The sequence below is a fragment of the Thermobia domestica genome, chromosome 11, assembly GCF_964235325.1.
Source record: "Thermobia domestica chromosome 11, izTheDome1.hap1.1, whole genome shotgun sequence".
In the NCBI taxonomy this organism is placed as follows: domain Eukaryota; kingdom Metazoa; phylum Arthropoda; class Insecta; order Zygentoma; family Lepismatidae; genus Thermobia; species Thermobia domestica.
The window spans coordinates 253,458,384-253,473,297 of NC_137464.1; the positions used below are offsets into that span (position 1 = coordinate 253,458,384).

General features: G+C 36.3%; 1 protein-coding gene across 1 annotated transcript in view; it reads left to right on the top strand.

Annotated features, from left to right (window-relative positions):
• The first annotated feature begins 656 nt into the window (after positions 1-656).
• LOC145664944 (uncharacterized) overlaps positions 657-14,914 on the top strand; it is a 20,176-nt gene continuing 5,918 nt past the window's right edge. Inside the window, exons 1-2 of the mRNA XM_081732064.1 lie at positions 657-783; positions 12,211-12,320. Of these exons, the coding sequence (XP_081588190.1) occupies positions 12,231-12,320 (90 nt within the window). The 5' untranslated portion in view covers positions 657-783; positions 12,211-12,230. The remainder of the gene's footprint in view (positions 784-12,210; positions 12,321-14,914) is intronic.

Genomic DNA, 14,914 nt, shown 5'->3' on the forward strand with positions numbered 1-14,914 from the left:
CTTTTTCGCTTGAAATGACACATTTTTTCATTTCCTGAAATAATCGACCCTTCTTCACCGGAAACTCTGTATTAGCTTCCTGCAGATATTTGTTCATTATAAATACAATAGGCCTTATGCAGACTCGTTCTGTCGCATTAGTGCCATACTAAGGAATTCGACTAACATGTGTTTCTTGCAGTAGTCAGGCCTTTAGTATGACGCTAATCACACGTCAAAACGACCCTGCGTAAGGCCCAATATATTTATTGGTACTAACACTTTATTTCGTCTGTGGTTTTTCTGAATCCTTGTGGCCCCAAATTTAACTTGGACAAAAGTTATTCAGCCTGTGCTTCCGAAAAAAAGTGGAACATTATAATATTCGCAACGACAAAAGTTGAATGTTAAGAAGAAAGAAGTTATAATCGCTTGAGTACATCGAATTACTTGCAATTTTGTTTTATCCTTAATTTTTAAAATGTTCTTCCTTCACCAGACTTAGTATCCCCCTCTCATTTTTTCCGATATGATTGATCAACTTGAATATAGCGGCGTAATAATCTCGATAACAATTTTAATCTGAAGCCGAGAATTTCGTAGTCCAGCGATAAGTGTTCAATCACAATTTACGTTGTTATCTATAGCTGATAACGCAAAGCACAACTTACGGCAATATCTTCGAGTTAGATAAAAATAAATTGTTGTTTTCTTTCCATCACTTTATATTACGGTACAAGCAAACAATTTAAGTTGCTGAACTAGTTACACTGTTGAGGAACACGTGAATATCCAGAATATAAGGTGAGTAAATGATATCATTTAAAAAATAGTTACGAGATACAAATGTTCATTTAATACTTTCGTGCATATGAACAACAGTGGGACATACATTTAGAAACGTTACGGGTTAAATCTATTACTTCACGAAGACAAGTATAACAGGAACTTTATTTCTGTAACATTTTACCGATAATTAAAGTGATAAGGTAAGAATAATTGCTGTTAAAATTCAAATAATGGATCCATCGAACATTCGAATAATAGATTTATGGATAATTTGAATAATGGATTTATCGAACATACAAATAATAGATTCATCAAATTTTCGAATAACGGATTCACTAAATATTCGAATAATGGATTTATCGAATATACGAATAATGAATCTGTCAAATATACGAATAATGGATCTGTTAAATATTCGAATAATGGATTTATTAAATATTCGAATAATGGATTTATCAAATATTCTAATAATAGATTTAGGTTATTCAAATAATAAACTGATCGAATATTCAAATAATATATTCATCAAATATTCGAATAATGGATTCGTTTAATATTCAACTCATGAATAAATCGAATATACGAATAGTTGATTCATCAAATATTCGAATAATGGGTTCATTAAATATTCAAATAATATATTCATCAAATATTCGAATAATGAATTCATTAAATATTCAAATTATGGATTTATCGAATATACGAATAATTGCTTCATTAAATATTCTAATAATGGATCCATCGAATGTTCGAATAATAGATTTATAGATTATTCAAATAATGAATTCACTAAATATTTGAATAATTGATTCGTTAAAAATATTTGAATAATGGATTTATCGAATATGCAAATAATGGATTGATCAGATATACGAATAATGGATTCATCAAATGTTCGAATAAAATCAGTCATTAGAAAAATTGTTCAAATATTGTAAATAAATAATCAAATATTCAAAGAAAGAGAAGAAAAATTGAATCTTAATTTGACTTAAATTTAAAAACTAGTAAAACCATCAAACAATGTAAGCAAAATGCAAATGACATTAAAGTTCTAGTTTCACGTTCTACACCTATTACTTTAGGCAAAACGAGACCCACTAACCTAAAGGACGGGTAATTAATGAGAGTGAATGATAATGAAAGAGTTGGGCGAGAAAACTCATGGACACGATGTTCTTCACCATAAACTCACAAGAGGTGGGATCAAACTATAGATTCCCTGTGTTAGACGTGACTATCGTAAATCAAGTTCAAAAAAAAAAAAGTTTATCCGAGGTGGTTTAGTATAGCCTGATCATTCGACGCGGATCTAGAAGGTGAAAAGTGAGGGACAACCAGAACCCAGACTATGATAGGTATATCATGAGTTTACAACTTTCAAAAATACAATATATAACTAATAGCTTCAAGTATTTCTGCCACTCAAAAAACTGGGGGCCCTAGGCCCACCTGGCCCCGGGCTAGATCCGCCTCTGCTTGATCTGTACTTTGATTCTATTCTTGTTTTGAGAGTTCAAAAGTCTTTTATGAAGTGTGATGTATAAGTATGAAGTGTATAAGTGTGAAAGTTAGTTTTTTTTTTTTAAATCTTAATAAAAGGTTCGTCACAATGTTCTCCTTCGACTTTAGATATAATAATAGCAGGTCTATGATATACTAATAGCAGACCACCCCAAACAGGCTGTGTCTTCAATCTTCAGTCTCTTGTGGCGCAAATATGTGTTCAACATTGGGAAAGACGGGTAAGATCGTTCTCAGATCTTTTTTTTAAAGCAATGTTCAAAATACTTATGAAGTTGAAAAACAATGCCTAAGAGGATCAGGGGAGCAGAGTTGTCCTCAATCGTGTTGGAAGACGGGCAGACTTGAGGCTAATTCTGGGGAGGGGGAGGGAAGATGATACTCATATTACGATAGATGAATCTGATTTCTGAGGTGAACCTGTTGTATATTATATACCAGGCGATGCAGATGAAGTACTGGTACATAACAGTATTATAAATCAGTGCTTGAACACATTCTGAAATCTGAATACATGCATATTTATAATTCTCATCCCCCTATTATCCCGGCATTTGTGCTCCTATCTACAGCTGAGAGTTTTCCAGCAGGAGTGGAAAGTAATACAGATTGATGTGACCTAAATGCGCCAGGACACGAAGTTCAGTTTCAAATATTAAAGAATACGATTTTATATATAAATGAAACAAGCCAAGGGACATCAACTTAATCTCACTTTCCTTTGTGGCAGTCGGACACAAATCATTACATTTCTCCCCAAGATTAGGGGACACATCCCCCTCATCACCCGGGATTTGCGCCAATGTCTTCAATATCAACAAGTGAGTATGTAATGAAACTTTCTTAATTCTCCGTCTTCGGGATAACCACTCCTGAGGTAATTGAAAAAGGAAGAAAAAAATAAATGAAATGAAATGAAATTTTAAGTTTTACGTCCCACGGTTATGCCGGTTAGGCTAAAGGAGACGGTGATAATGAGAGATGAGTGAAATGGTGGAATGAAGAAAGTGCGAGGAAACGGGAGAACCCCGAGAAAACCCACGAGCACGGTGTTTGTCCACCACAAAGTTCACTTGGCGGAGGCTGGGATCGAACCCGGGACCACAAGCACCAGAGGTGAACGCTCTACCACTGAGCCACCGCGCCCCCCCCAAAAAATAAATGAAAATACAAGTGTTAACTTTAAACCACGGACCCGATCTCAGGGGAAATAATCTAGAAAAGTAGGGGAGAGATTTCGCCGGGACTGTATGAAAAGACTGCTAAGCGCATCCAGAAAATAATAATGATTCTTTCTCATTTTTAATTTATTAAAGTTCTTTCAAAAAAAAAAAAAAAACTTTTTAGTTTTCTTGGAAAATTCATACATAGCATTGATTAATAATTTTAATAACGAGAAAGAATGTTTATACATTTATTATAAAACTTTGTAATAAATATTTATATAACAAATATTTATTATAAAAATGTTATAGGCTAAAAACAAAGATAAAAAACTAACAGTACAAAAAATAACAACAGGATGCGTAATAAATGAAAAAAAAAAGTTCCGTTCCAAGGAACAACCTGAAAAACATGTTTCAACATGCCATTCCAACACGGCCTACAGTACATTTTACACTTGCTCGTTACTCAAAATCTAAATCTTTAAAGATTATGTAATTACATTGTTTGAATATACTCATGGTTGTCCACGAGATAAATTTACACCATTTTTACACAAAACAAAAATAATTAAACTTTACAAAAGGTAAGGTACATAGCATACGTACCACAGTTCCGTCCGACGTCAGTTGATCCCTGGATTCCACTGCAGGTTCAAAACGAACCAATCACAATTGAGTATGTAAATCACGAGGTCTTCGTCATATTACACAATCAGTTGGTACCAGATCATTCAATATAATTCCTCAATGCATATCATATCTCGGTTTAAGACCCGAAAGGTAAAAAGGAAAGGACAAAAAGAAAATAATAAAAGTTGTAAGTCCAGATAAAAATAGATGGCGCTATCTACTGTACTTTCAGCTAATTCTATAATAATATCTTTGCCTGTATATCATATATATATATATATATATATATATATATATATATATATATATATATATATATATATATATATATTGGCATATTTAGGGGTCTATGGGGCTCAAAAACCCCTTCCCCGAAATATTTTTTTTTATTATTATTTTTACATTCCATGTACAGCAATAATCCTACTTACCATTTCTAAGAATTACATTGTCTTTCCATCTTGTAGGATCTTTGTTCAGAAATAATACTGAATTTGTCAAATTTCATTCCATGTAAACACTGCGTTTTTTTCTTTCTTTCGTCCATTCTACTCTTGTTTCTTTTCTTACTTGTTACTTTCTTTCGTTTCAACTATCGTATTTTCGACCGTTGTTACTTGTGATTCAAGTCGGCCGTCGTCAGTAACACCAAAACTAAGCAGAACTGATAAGAGAAACTGGTGCTCCACACCAAGTTGTATGGATATCAACATAAGGGGACTTTACAGCAAATAAATTACATCATTTAGTTTTAAAGAATGATAAATGTTTGAATTAAAGAAAATCAAGAGGTGGGAATAAGTAGCCCGGGAAATTAGTTAGGCCAAGAGGATGCTTCCTTTTTCTTCTATGAGTAAAATAAAAGGTTAGATTCACTGCTAAATTTTTGTATCATATCATGTAAGATCCACCAGTCTGCAATTCCTGCCATTAAAACTGTAATCAGTATATTTCAGCATCAACATGTCTCATCATTTTCTTTCAGGTAAAAACATACAGAGATAAAACTGCACATTTCCATTTTTTTTTTCTAAAATGAAATTAGTTAACTTGAAATGAAATTATAAATATTCAACGTGTGTCTGCAGGAGCGTCATTTCAGATTTTCCTGGGGGGAGGTTAGATCCTCAACAGACTACAAATTACAAGTGTTTTCCTAGTATATTAGGAGACAATCGATTAGAATATAATTTAATTCTCAAACGCAGGTGGGCAATTGACTCCCTTGTTTTCCCATGTTGTGCATATCCCCCGAAATAAAATCCTAAATACGCCACTGTATATTACATATTATATATTTGGTCTAGGAATTAATTCGTGCGGGTGGACAAGAGATGGCGCAACGAACGGAGCGTCCCACAGTTCCGTGTATCCACATATGTGTTGCAAACCCCTGTCATCGCGTATCGTTCGTAGTATAGGGCAGTGGATTAAAGCGTCAACAACACCAGTTTGTAGTTAAGTGAACATGGCGCAATTTGTGCCTGATAAAGTGTTTTTGCGGGGTGTCCTGCTGCATTACTTTAACATGCAGAAAAGTGCGACTGAAAGTCATTGTATTTTGGTGGAAGTGTATGGTGACCATGCTCTAGCTGAGCGAACGTGTCAGAAGTGGTTTGCACGGTTTAGAAGTGGTGATTTCGGCTTGGCAGACCAAGAGCGAGCTGGACAGCCAAAAAAAATTTCAAGACGAAGAATTGACAGCATTGCTCGAGCAGGATTCGTGTCAAACGCAGGAACAACTTGCAGCAGCATTAGGCGTTGATCAAACAACAGTCTCCAAACGCTTGAAAGCCATGGGAATGATTCAAAAGATGTCACATTGGGTTCCACATGAATTGAAAGACAGAGACGTTGAAAGACGAAAAACCATTTGCGAATTGCTGCTTTAACGACAGAGCAGAAAGGGGTTTCTGCATCGAATTATTACGGGTGATGAGAAGTGGATCCATTACGAGAACCCTAAACGAAAAAAGGCCTGGGTGAAACCAGGTGAACCAGGTCCATCACGACCAAAACGAGATATTCACTGTGCAAAGGTTATGCTGAGCATATGGTGGGATATGAAAGGTGTGGTGTACTATGAGCTGCTGCAACCGGGTGAAACTATGAATGGAGAACGTTATCGACGACAATTAATGCGTTTGAAGCAAGCTCTGGCCAGAACACGACCAGAATGGGAGAACAGACATGATAAACTTATTGTTCAACATGATAACGCTCGCCCACATGTCGCAAAACCGGTCAAAACCTATTTAGAAAATGTCGGATAGGAAGTTTTACCCCACCCGCCGTATTCACCAGACGTTGCTCCTTCGGACTACTACTTGTTCGATTGAATGAACAACGATTTGATTGGACAGCGGTTTACTTCTTCAGAAGATATCGAAACATGGGTCTCTGACTGGATCGCTTCCAAGGATGAGGACTTCTTTCGCCACGGAATCCGTACATTGCCTGACAGATGGGCGAAAGTGGTGGCTAGCGATGGACAATATTTTTCTTAAGGTATTTATGTATTTTGTGTTTGTACTACAGCTTCAATGTGTGCGTACCAACCGCACGAATTAATTCCTAGACCAAATATATATATATATACTACTCCTTTGATATCTGTGACGTTCCATGTCGCCACAAGTATTGTTTCAGTGTGAAACCAAAACTTCTTCCAAACTATCTGAATTTAATACTCAAAATTAAAGTAGTGCATCTGTAAGCACTGTTTCCAATAGAGTAATGAGATCAAAGGTAGAAACTGATCCTGGCATGCTGAATACATATCAAGAAGTCATTACTCGCTACCCCGCACTATTTTTGTTCTATGGCGATGAAGGCTGAAACAAAAAGTCGTTTATTTCAACCACTTTCGGTCTGAATAGAGGCAGGCCCGTAGCCAGCCCAAAAATGTAAGGGGGCCCGGCTGAAGTTAGGGGGGGCGATCCAACTATATGATAGTTCAGCACCATATTATAGTTAATTGGCAAGCCTACCGTGAAAATTCTAGGGGGGCCGGCCCCCAGTAGGCCCTTCTTGATACGGTCCTGAAAAGAGGCAGGAGAAAGCAAGAGAGAAAACCTATTCTTGGGACGTCGAATCCATTACAAAAAACCGCACCTTGATAACATTAACCATTCTTGCTGTACGGAAATCAATATTGCAGCCGGAATAGTAGAAAATTGAACCACTTCCGATCCGGTAGAGTGTTCTACATAGTCATGGTATGTCTTGAGACCATGAATCGTTCGAAATAAATAAATATAAAGCTTATTGCTATCTGTTACTGTTTTCGTTCTATAGTGGGATAGACGTTGAAGCAGGAAATTGCTAATTTTAACCACTTCTAGTTTGAATAGAGGGTTAGCGGAGCAGATAGAACATATTCTTGGGGCTCTGAATCGGTTGTAAAAAAAAACTACATCTTGGTATCTCTTATGGTTTTTGTTTTATGAAAATCAGCATTGAAACCAGAAGTAACAGTAAATTTGAACCACTTCTGGTTTTGGTAGAGTATTGTGGATGAGCATTATATAGGTATGTTACCTTGAAACGGTGAATCGTTTACAAGAAACTACTCATTTCTGTTACCATTCTCGTTCTATGATTATAAACTCTGAACCCGGTACTGAAACCGAAAATAATACTAAATTTGGACCATTTTCCGTTTTAGAAGAGTGTTGTGGATGAGCATTATATGTTGTCTTGAGACGTTGAATCGCTTGCAGAAAACAGATTTTCGCTATATGTTATCATTTTTGTTTAACAGCGATAAACGTTGAAGCCAGAAATGACTAATTTGTACCACCTCCACTTGGAACAGAGAGTTAACAGAGGAGAGGGAACCTATCCTTTGGACGCTGAATCGATTGCGAAAAACCACATCTCGATATCTCCTAACGTTGTTGCTCTGATACCTGTCAACAGACGGATGAACGGTTAAAAGCATTTCTATAAGACTTTCAATACTTACGCCTAGCATAGTTTGAGTCTTAAAAAACTTGCAAAAGTTACAGAATTAGCACACAATGAAAAATAATATCCAAAGATGAGATATACAGTATATAGAGAAGTACAGTAAAACTTCGTTAATCCGAACCCTAATAAGCCAGAGTTAGCTTTATCCAGACAGGGAAAAAAAAAAAAAACCGCAAGAAGCCAACAATCATTCATCACATAGCTCAGCGACGATTAGAATACTGTATTATTTTACGTCGTTCTTGGCTAATACAGTGCACTGCAGTACATGTATATAATAATTTGGTAGAGCTTCTTCATGGCTAAGCGGTTAGCGTATGTGCCTTGGCGTGTGAGACCGGGGTCCGATTCCCGGCCGAAGCTCATGTGGTTTGGATTCCACGTTAATCAGTCGGTCTTGTCTCGTATATCCTCGCTGCTGAAAGGGACATTAGACGTCGTCCCCGTGTGTCCGAAGGCGTTGTAGAGCAAGTGAGACAAGGCTTTGTGAACAATCCCACAAAACTCAACCCGGCGTGCTTCTCGAGAGTTCGCCGTCCCCCTCATGAGAGTTTGTCATGTGTTAAGAAAATGGTTGCATCTCAAATCATAAAAATTACAAATGATGCAAGAATTAAAAGACACTGATAGAATTGCTTGTAAGGAAATTTTGGCAAGAAATCGACTTTGGATGGGATGTGTGCCGCATCACCAATGAAAGCCAAGGAAATTTTGACAAGAAATCGACTTCAGATGGGATGTGTGCCGCATCACCAACGGAAGCCAAGGAAATTTTGACAAGAAATCGACTTCAGATGGGATGTGTGCCGCATCACCAATGGAAGCCAAGGAAATTTTGACAAGAAATCGACTTCAGATGGGATGTGTGCCGCATCATCAATGGAAGCCAAGGAAATTTTGACAAAAAATCGACTTCAGATGGGATGTGTGCCGCATCACCAATGGAAGCCAAGGAAATTTTGACAAGAAATCGACTTTGGATGGGATGTGTGCCGCATCACCAATGGAAGCCAAGGAAATTTTAACATTGAACCTCTTTAGGTAGAAGGTAAAAAATGTATTTTTCTACAAAATGACACAAAAAGCATGTCTGTAAGCTAAATAAATCAATCAATATGGGTTTTTAAAGATGTAAAGTCATTTTTTGATACACCCTGACAACAACAGTAGATATTATGACTAATGAGAAATAATAATCTAAAATTATCATATCTATTCCGAGTTGCATTTACTTATTTATTTATTTATTTATTTATACAATCTTTAGTTGAGGTTCCTCGTAAAGCTCACTTTTTTTAAGTTTTAGTGAATAACTTAATAACATTAAAAAAGAAAACGAGCCAGATATGATAGTATTTGCTTATTGTTTAAGAACTAATAATTGTTTTCAGAACCTATTGTATAGTGTATAAATTTGGGTCCCAACAAAAGATATAAATTACGCACCCAAATATCTGCTCCATAAGAAAAGATTTATTTAACAGTTTACTTAGTATCATTTAGTAGTTACAACTTGGATCACTTCTAACCAGGGGGTAAAAGTGAGGGTGAACGCCGCTACCCCACTTCCAAAAATTATCTATGGCGTCCTTTCACTTGCTAAAATATTACAATGAGTAAAGATAGGCACGGGGAACGGTGTGACGTCATGCATACCTCTACCTTTTCAGATTCACTTTTACCCCTGCTTCTAATTTTATGGCCTACGGAACCCGGGGGTTCAATCTGCATTCACAAAAACACAACATTAACTTCTGTCTTTACTATGTATTCATATTTCTGCGAGATCCATCTTAATATTGTCCTCCTATCTGTGTCTAGGTCTCTCTAATGTTTTTTTTTTTTTTTTTTTCGATTGAGTTTCCTGTTAGAATTTTGAAAGCGTCTCTCCCTTTTTTCCATTCTGGCTACATGACTTTCTAGTCTTAACCCTTTGGGGATTCCATGGTACAATTTGTACCATACGGGGTGTTTCATGGTACATTGCGTTATAACTCTCCTATTTGAGCTTTTTCTTCCGTTTTTTTTTTTTTTTTTCAAGTCCAGAGGCATTGCAGAAGACATTACGGATGGTTTCACACCTTCTTGTGTCGAGACATAGGAGGTGATGACGTCATAAGTCTAAAATTTATATTTTCGTGTAATACTTCTTGGGGGGGGTTATGTAAAGTATTTTTGGCAGGCTTATTTTTGCGAGTAGAATATTGAAATTTTGCACAAACATGCAGTCCACCGAGTAGTATTTATCAGAATTTTTTTCAGATTTCTGCGTTAAAACAGGGGGGAATCTAGAGGGTCAAAAAGTTGAAAAAAGGGATATTTTTACCCGAAAATCCCGTTTTTCCTCATTTTCCCGCCTTAGATACACGATGGAGACAAGTGAATGATACCGCCTGAAAGGCAGTTCTATTCTGAAGAGAATGATGTGCGACACATGGCCCTAGGGTGATTAGGGAAGTGTCAGGGAATTTTTATTAAAATATACTTCTGTATAGGGGAATTTTGGACATTTTTGGTATTATTTTTGTGCTGGCTTATTTTTGCACCTAGAAGATTGACATTGTGCACAAACATTCAGTCCACCGAGTAGTATTTACCAGTTTTTTTTCAGATTTCTGCGTTAAAACAGGGGGGTACAGAGAGGCTAAACCTTGAAAAAGGGAAATTTTTCCAAAAAATCCCTTTTACGAGATTTTCCCGTCTTAGATACATAATGGAGACAAGTGAATGATACCGCCTGAAAGGCAGTTCTATTCTGAAGAGAATGATGGGCGAAACACGACCCTAGGGTAATTAGGGATGTCTCAGGGAATGTTTAAAAATTTCCCTCTGTATACGGGAATATGGAACATTGTAGATATATTTTTTTTTTGGCAGGCCTACTTTTGCACCTGGAAAATTGGAATTGTGCATAAACATTCAGCTCACCGAGTAGTATTTACGAGATTATTTTTGTCAGATCTCTGCGTTAAAACAGGGGGGTCCAGGGGGGGCTAAAAGTTGGAAAAAGAATATTTAGACCCTAAAAATCCCGTTTTTCCTCATTTTCCCACTTTAGATACATGATGGAGACACGTGAGTCATACCGCCTGAAAGGCAGTTTTATTCTGAAGAGAATGATGGGCGAAACATGACCCTAGGGTAATTAGGGATGTCTCAGGAAATTTTTTACCTGAGAGCATCGTGTTTTACGGTAGTTTGGGGCATGGTGGGTATTCCTGATAAAATTTCTCCCACCCTCGGTATTCAAGATAGAAACTTGAAATTTGGCACACACATTCAGTATACCAAGTACTATTTATCAGATTTTTTTTAGATGGCTACGTTCACACAGGGTCGCTCCAGGGGAGCCCAAAGTGCGAGGAAAAAAAATCCCTCCGAAATTTTCCCTTTGACATCATTTTTCCCCCTCCTGGTATACGGTATGAGCATGCGAGTGGTACCATTTGAAAGCCAGGTCCATTCTGAAGAGAATGAGGTATGAACCATGATCCTAGGATAAATAGTGACGATGCACTAGCTGCTTGACTGAAAGTCTAAAAAATAGCCCAAAAACCCCGGATCTCTTAAGGGTTAGTGACGCTAATAATGTTAGGTAAGCTGTATTATTTATTCAATTCTTCATTATGTAGTTTCTGCCATTCCATTCTCGTCCCTCTTACATGTTAGGTTTCAATACTCGTCTCAGGATTCTATTCTCAAATACTTTCAGCCCGTATTCTTCTCTCAAGCTAAGTGACCATCTTTCGCAACCATACAGTACAACAGTTATAATTATACCGTTTTATGTATTTTAAGCTTCAGATTTGTCGATAGACTTCTAAAAAACAACAACAACAACAACAACAACAACAAAAATAACAACAAAAAAAAGTTTGGTCTGAATAATAACATAAATACTCTGCAACACGTAATGTCTTCGTTGATATTGTTATGGTCTGCTAATATTGAACCTCTATATATGAAAGTATCTACTTTGACGAAAGTATTATTTACATTTTAAAAAAAAAAACTTCGTTGTCTTTGTTATTCATTAAAGCTTCTTAAAAATCGGAGTTGAGCTTAACGAACAGAACACATATTAGTTCTGCTAGAACTACTTGCATTAATCTGTAAGAAATGTAACATTTTGTTTTTCTTTATTCAACAGATCAAATACATGTTGAAATAATGGGCTGTGTTCAAGGAATATGTTCCTATGTCCGGATAGAGAAAGAAGAAGCCCGATCTCCGCTGTTCCTACTAAAAATTTTAGAAATTGTAAGTTATTTCAATATACTCGTATACTATTTAAACAGTCTATACTGAGGTTTCTAATACGCTCTGCTCAGTAGCTTCATTTCAGGTTTGGCAGGGCAGAAGGGGACAAGCTTGTCGGCTGAATTAAGGGATTAACGATTTTTTATTAATAGTCTATATTAGTACACAATTAATTAAAAATTATGTTTTTCTTAAAACCAGGGGACAAATTTCTCCCCTCTGTCCACCCTCCGAACTGATGCCCCTGGCTTCGCTACGCAGCAAACAGGTTGTGATTAAAAAAAAAAATGTCTACATGCAAAGCTCACATTCTCCAAGCAAGTTTCGAAACTAATTTATAAATATTTGCAAATTTATTTCGTTTAATTTACAATATCTTTTTTTGATTCCAGATTTGATTATATTTACAAAATTACAAATACAATTTAATTTGAATGGGAAAAAAACATATTTTCACTTTCTCCCATCTAAATAATGAGTTAAATTGCATTCTTAATAGTAAATTAACAAATACAAGATACAAAGAACAATTTCTTCTGCGATATTTCCAACAATTTCCAAATCCCACATGAACAGCATCAATCAACGCAAGATATTACAACAAAGTTCTCAAAACGCGAGAATGTCTCTTCTTATTACAAAACAAACATTCCATTCAGTTCCTTTCCAGGTGGTAAAGTGTCAAGGACTGAGGATAAGTTGCCACGTTGGATAGAAACAGCAATGCCCTCTATTAGGAAAGATGTAGAACGAATTTGCAATGTTTTTACTGAACTCCATGTTACTTTATGTGAGTTTTGAGCTTAGTGTTTTGGTATCAATGCTGATGGGTTTATTTAGGAAAAGATTCATCAAATGATGCATGTGGAGTAGTGTACTTCGTGGGACAAAAACACAAACACGGACCAAAATCAACGAAAAACAAGCAGAGGCTCTCCATTATATCTATATATATATATATATATATATATATATATATATATATATATATATATATATATATATATATATATATATATATATATGTATGTATGTATATATAAAGCTTAACGGCCGTCGCTTATGCAGGGAGGGCGCCATCCTGTAATAGTTTGCGTCAACGCAACGCAAAATCTTGTTTGGTTTACGATAATACGCAAAGCAGTTATTTTTTATTTTTGAATTATTTGCTTTGCATTATGTTCCACAATTGTTTCGCTTGCTGGTACGGAATGACGACCCGAGGCGGTGATAATGAGATGGATTGGAACAAATAGGAGGAAACGAGAGAAATCCTTGAAAACCCACGCACACAGTGTCTGTCCAGCACAAAACTCACTTAGCAGGAGCTGGGATCAAAAAAGAGACCACCCATCTCCAAATCTGTATCTGTTGAAGAATTAAGAAAACTAGCCAAATCGAACGCAAAATTACTGCCCAAGTGCTAAGAATAATACAGCAAAAGACGATTTGCGCTCACTCAAAACAAGTAGTGATGTCACGAATACATCACATGGAGGAGTTTGGTTTGTATGACGTGCTATTTTCTCAATTAATAATGCAACCGAAAGTGGTGTTAGATTTCTACCACTTCCAGTGATAGTGGAGTGATTAAGAGTGGAGATGGAATATATTTTTTGGACGCTTAATTGATTACAAAAAAAGTTTTTTTTTTTTTTTAACCATTTTCATTCTACACCAATCAACATTAAAACGTACGTTGAATCGTATATTCATAGAATCCTTGAAAATTTAGCAACTTTCCCTGTGATGGTAACGATAGAAACAATATATTTAAAGGCCTCAACAAAGTCAAAGTTAGTAACAATGGATGTTGCCAGAAATGTCTACGTATAATAATGCACGTATAATAATAATACTCGGCTACCATGCACGTAATAATAGAGGATACTCAACGGTCACACATGAGAAGGAGTTCATTATTGTAATTCATTCTTTAGACAACCGCTGCTACTCGTTACTTCTGATCGTTTTTTGCTGTGTAGATCAATATTGAAACCGGAAGTTGTAGTGGATTATTATCACTTCCGGTTTCAGAATAGAGTTTAGGATTGAGTTGGAAATGTATTCTTGGGACGCTTAATTGACTGGAGGAAACACTTCTGGCTATTTATTACTATTTCTGCTCTATACTTATCTATTAACATTAAAACCGGAAAAGGTTGAGCTCTACTTCTTCCGGTTTGAATATTACCTCCACTAACGAACTCTATTCATAACTTGTGACACTCTATATCCTAGCCCAAATTGATGGTAATCCATCAAAGATAGTTCTTAAGATTTTGAATCTCGCGAAGGACTGACAAGACAGGGTAAATATACGTATAAAGGAATTTTGGTAGACGAATCTCCTTAAAAACTGACTTGGACATTGTCTCTGCGTGGGTCAAGATTTGTGAGTGGGCAGTAGGTCAACAGAACGTGACCCACTGAACCATCATGACCCACTCTGACCCATCGAACACACTATGTATGACCCACCGACCTTCTCTCCTCAGTGTATTGTAGGCAGCATCTGAACACTGGTGAATTTGGCTACGTTTTACTATTTGTCTACGCCTAGGTTTTATGGAAAGGATCAATAAACTACCTAT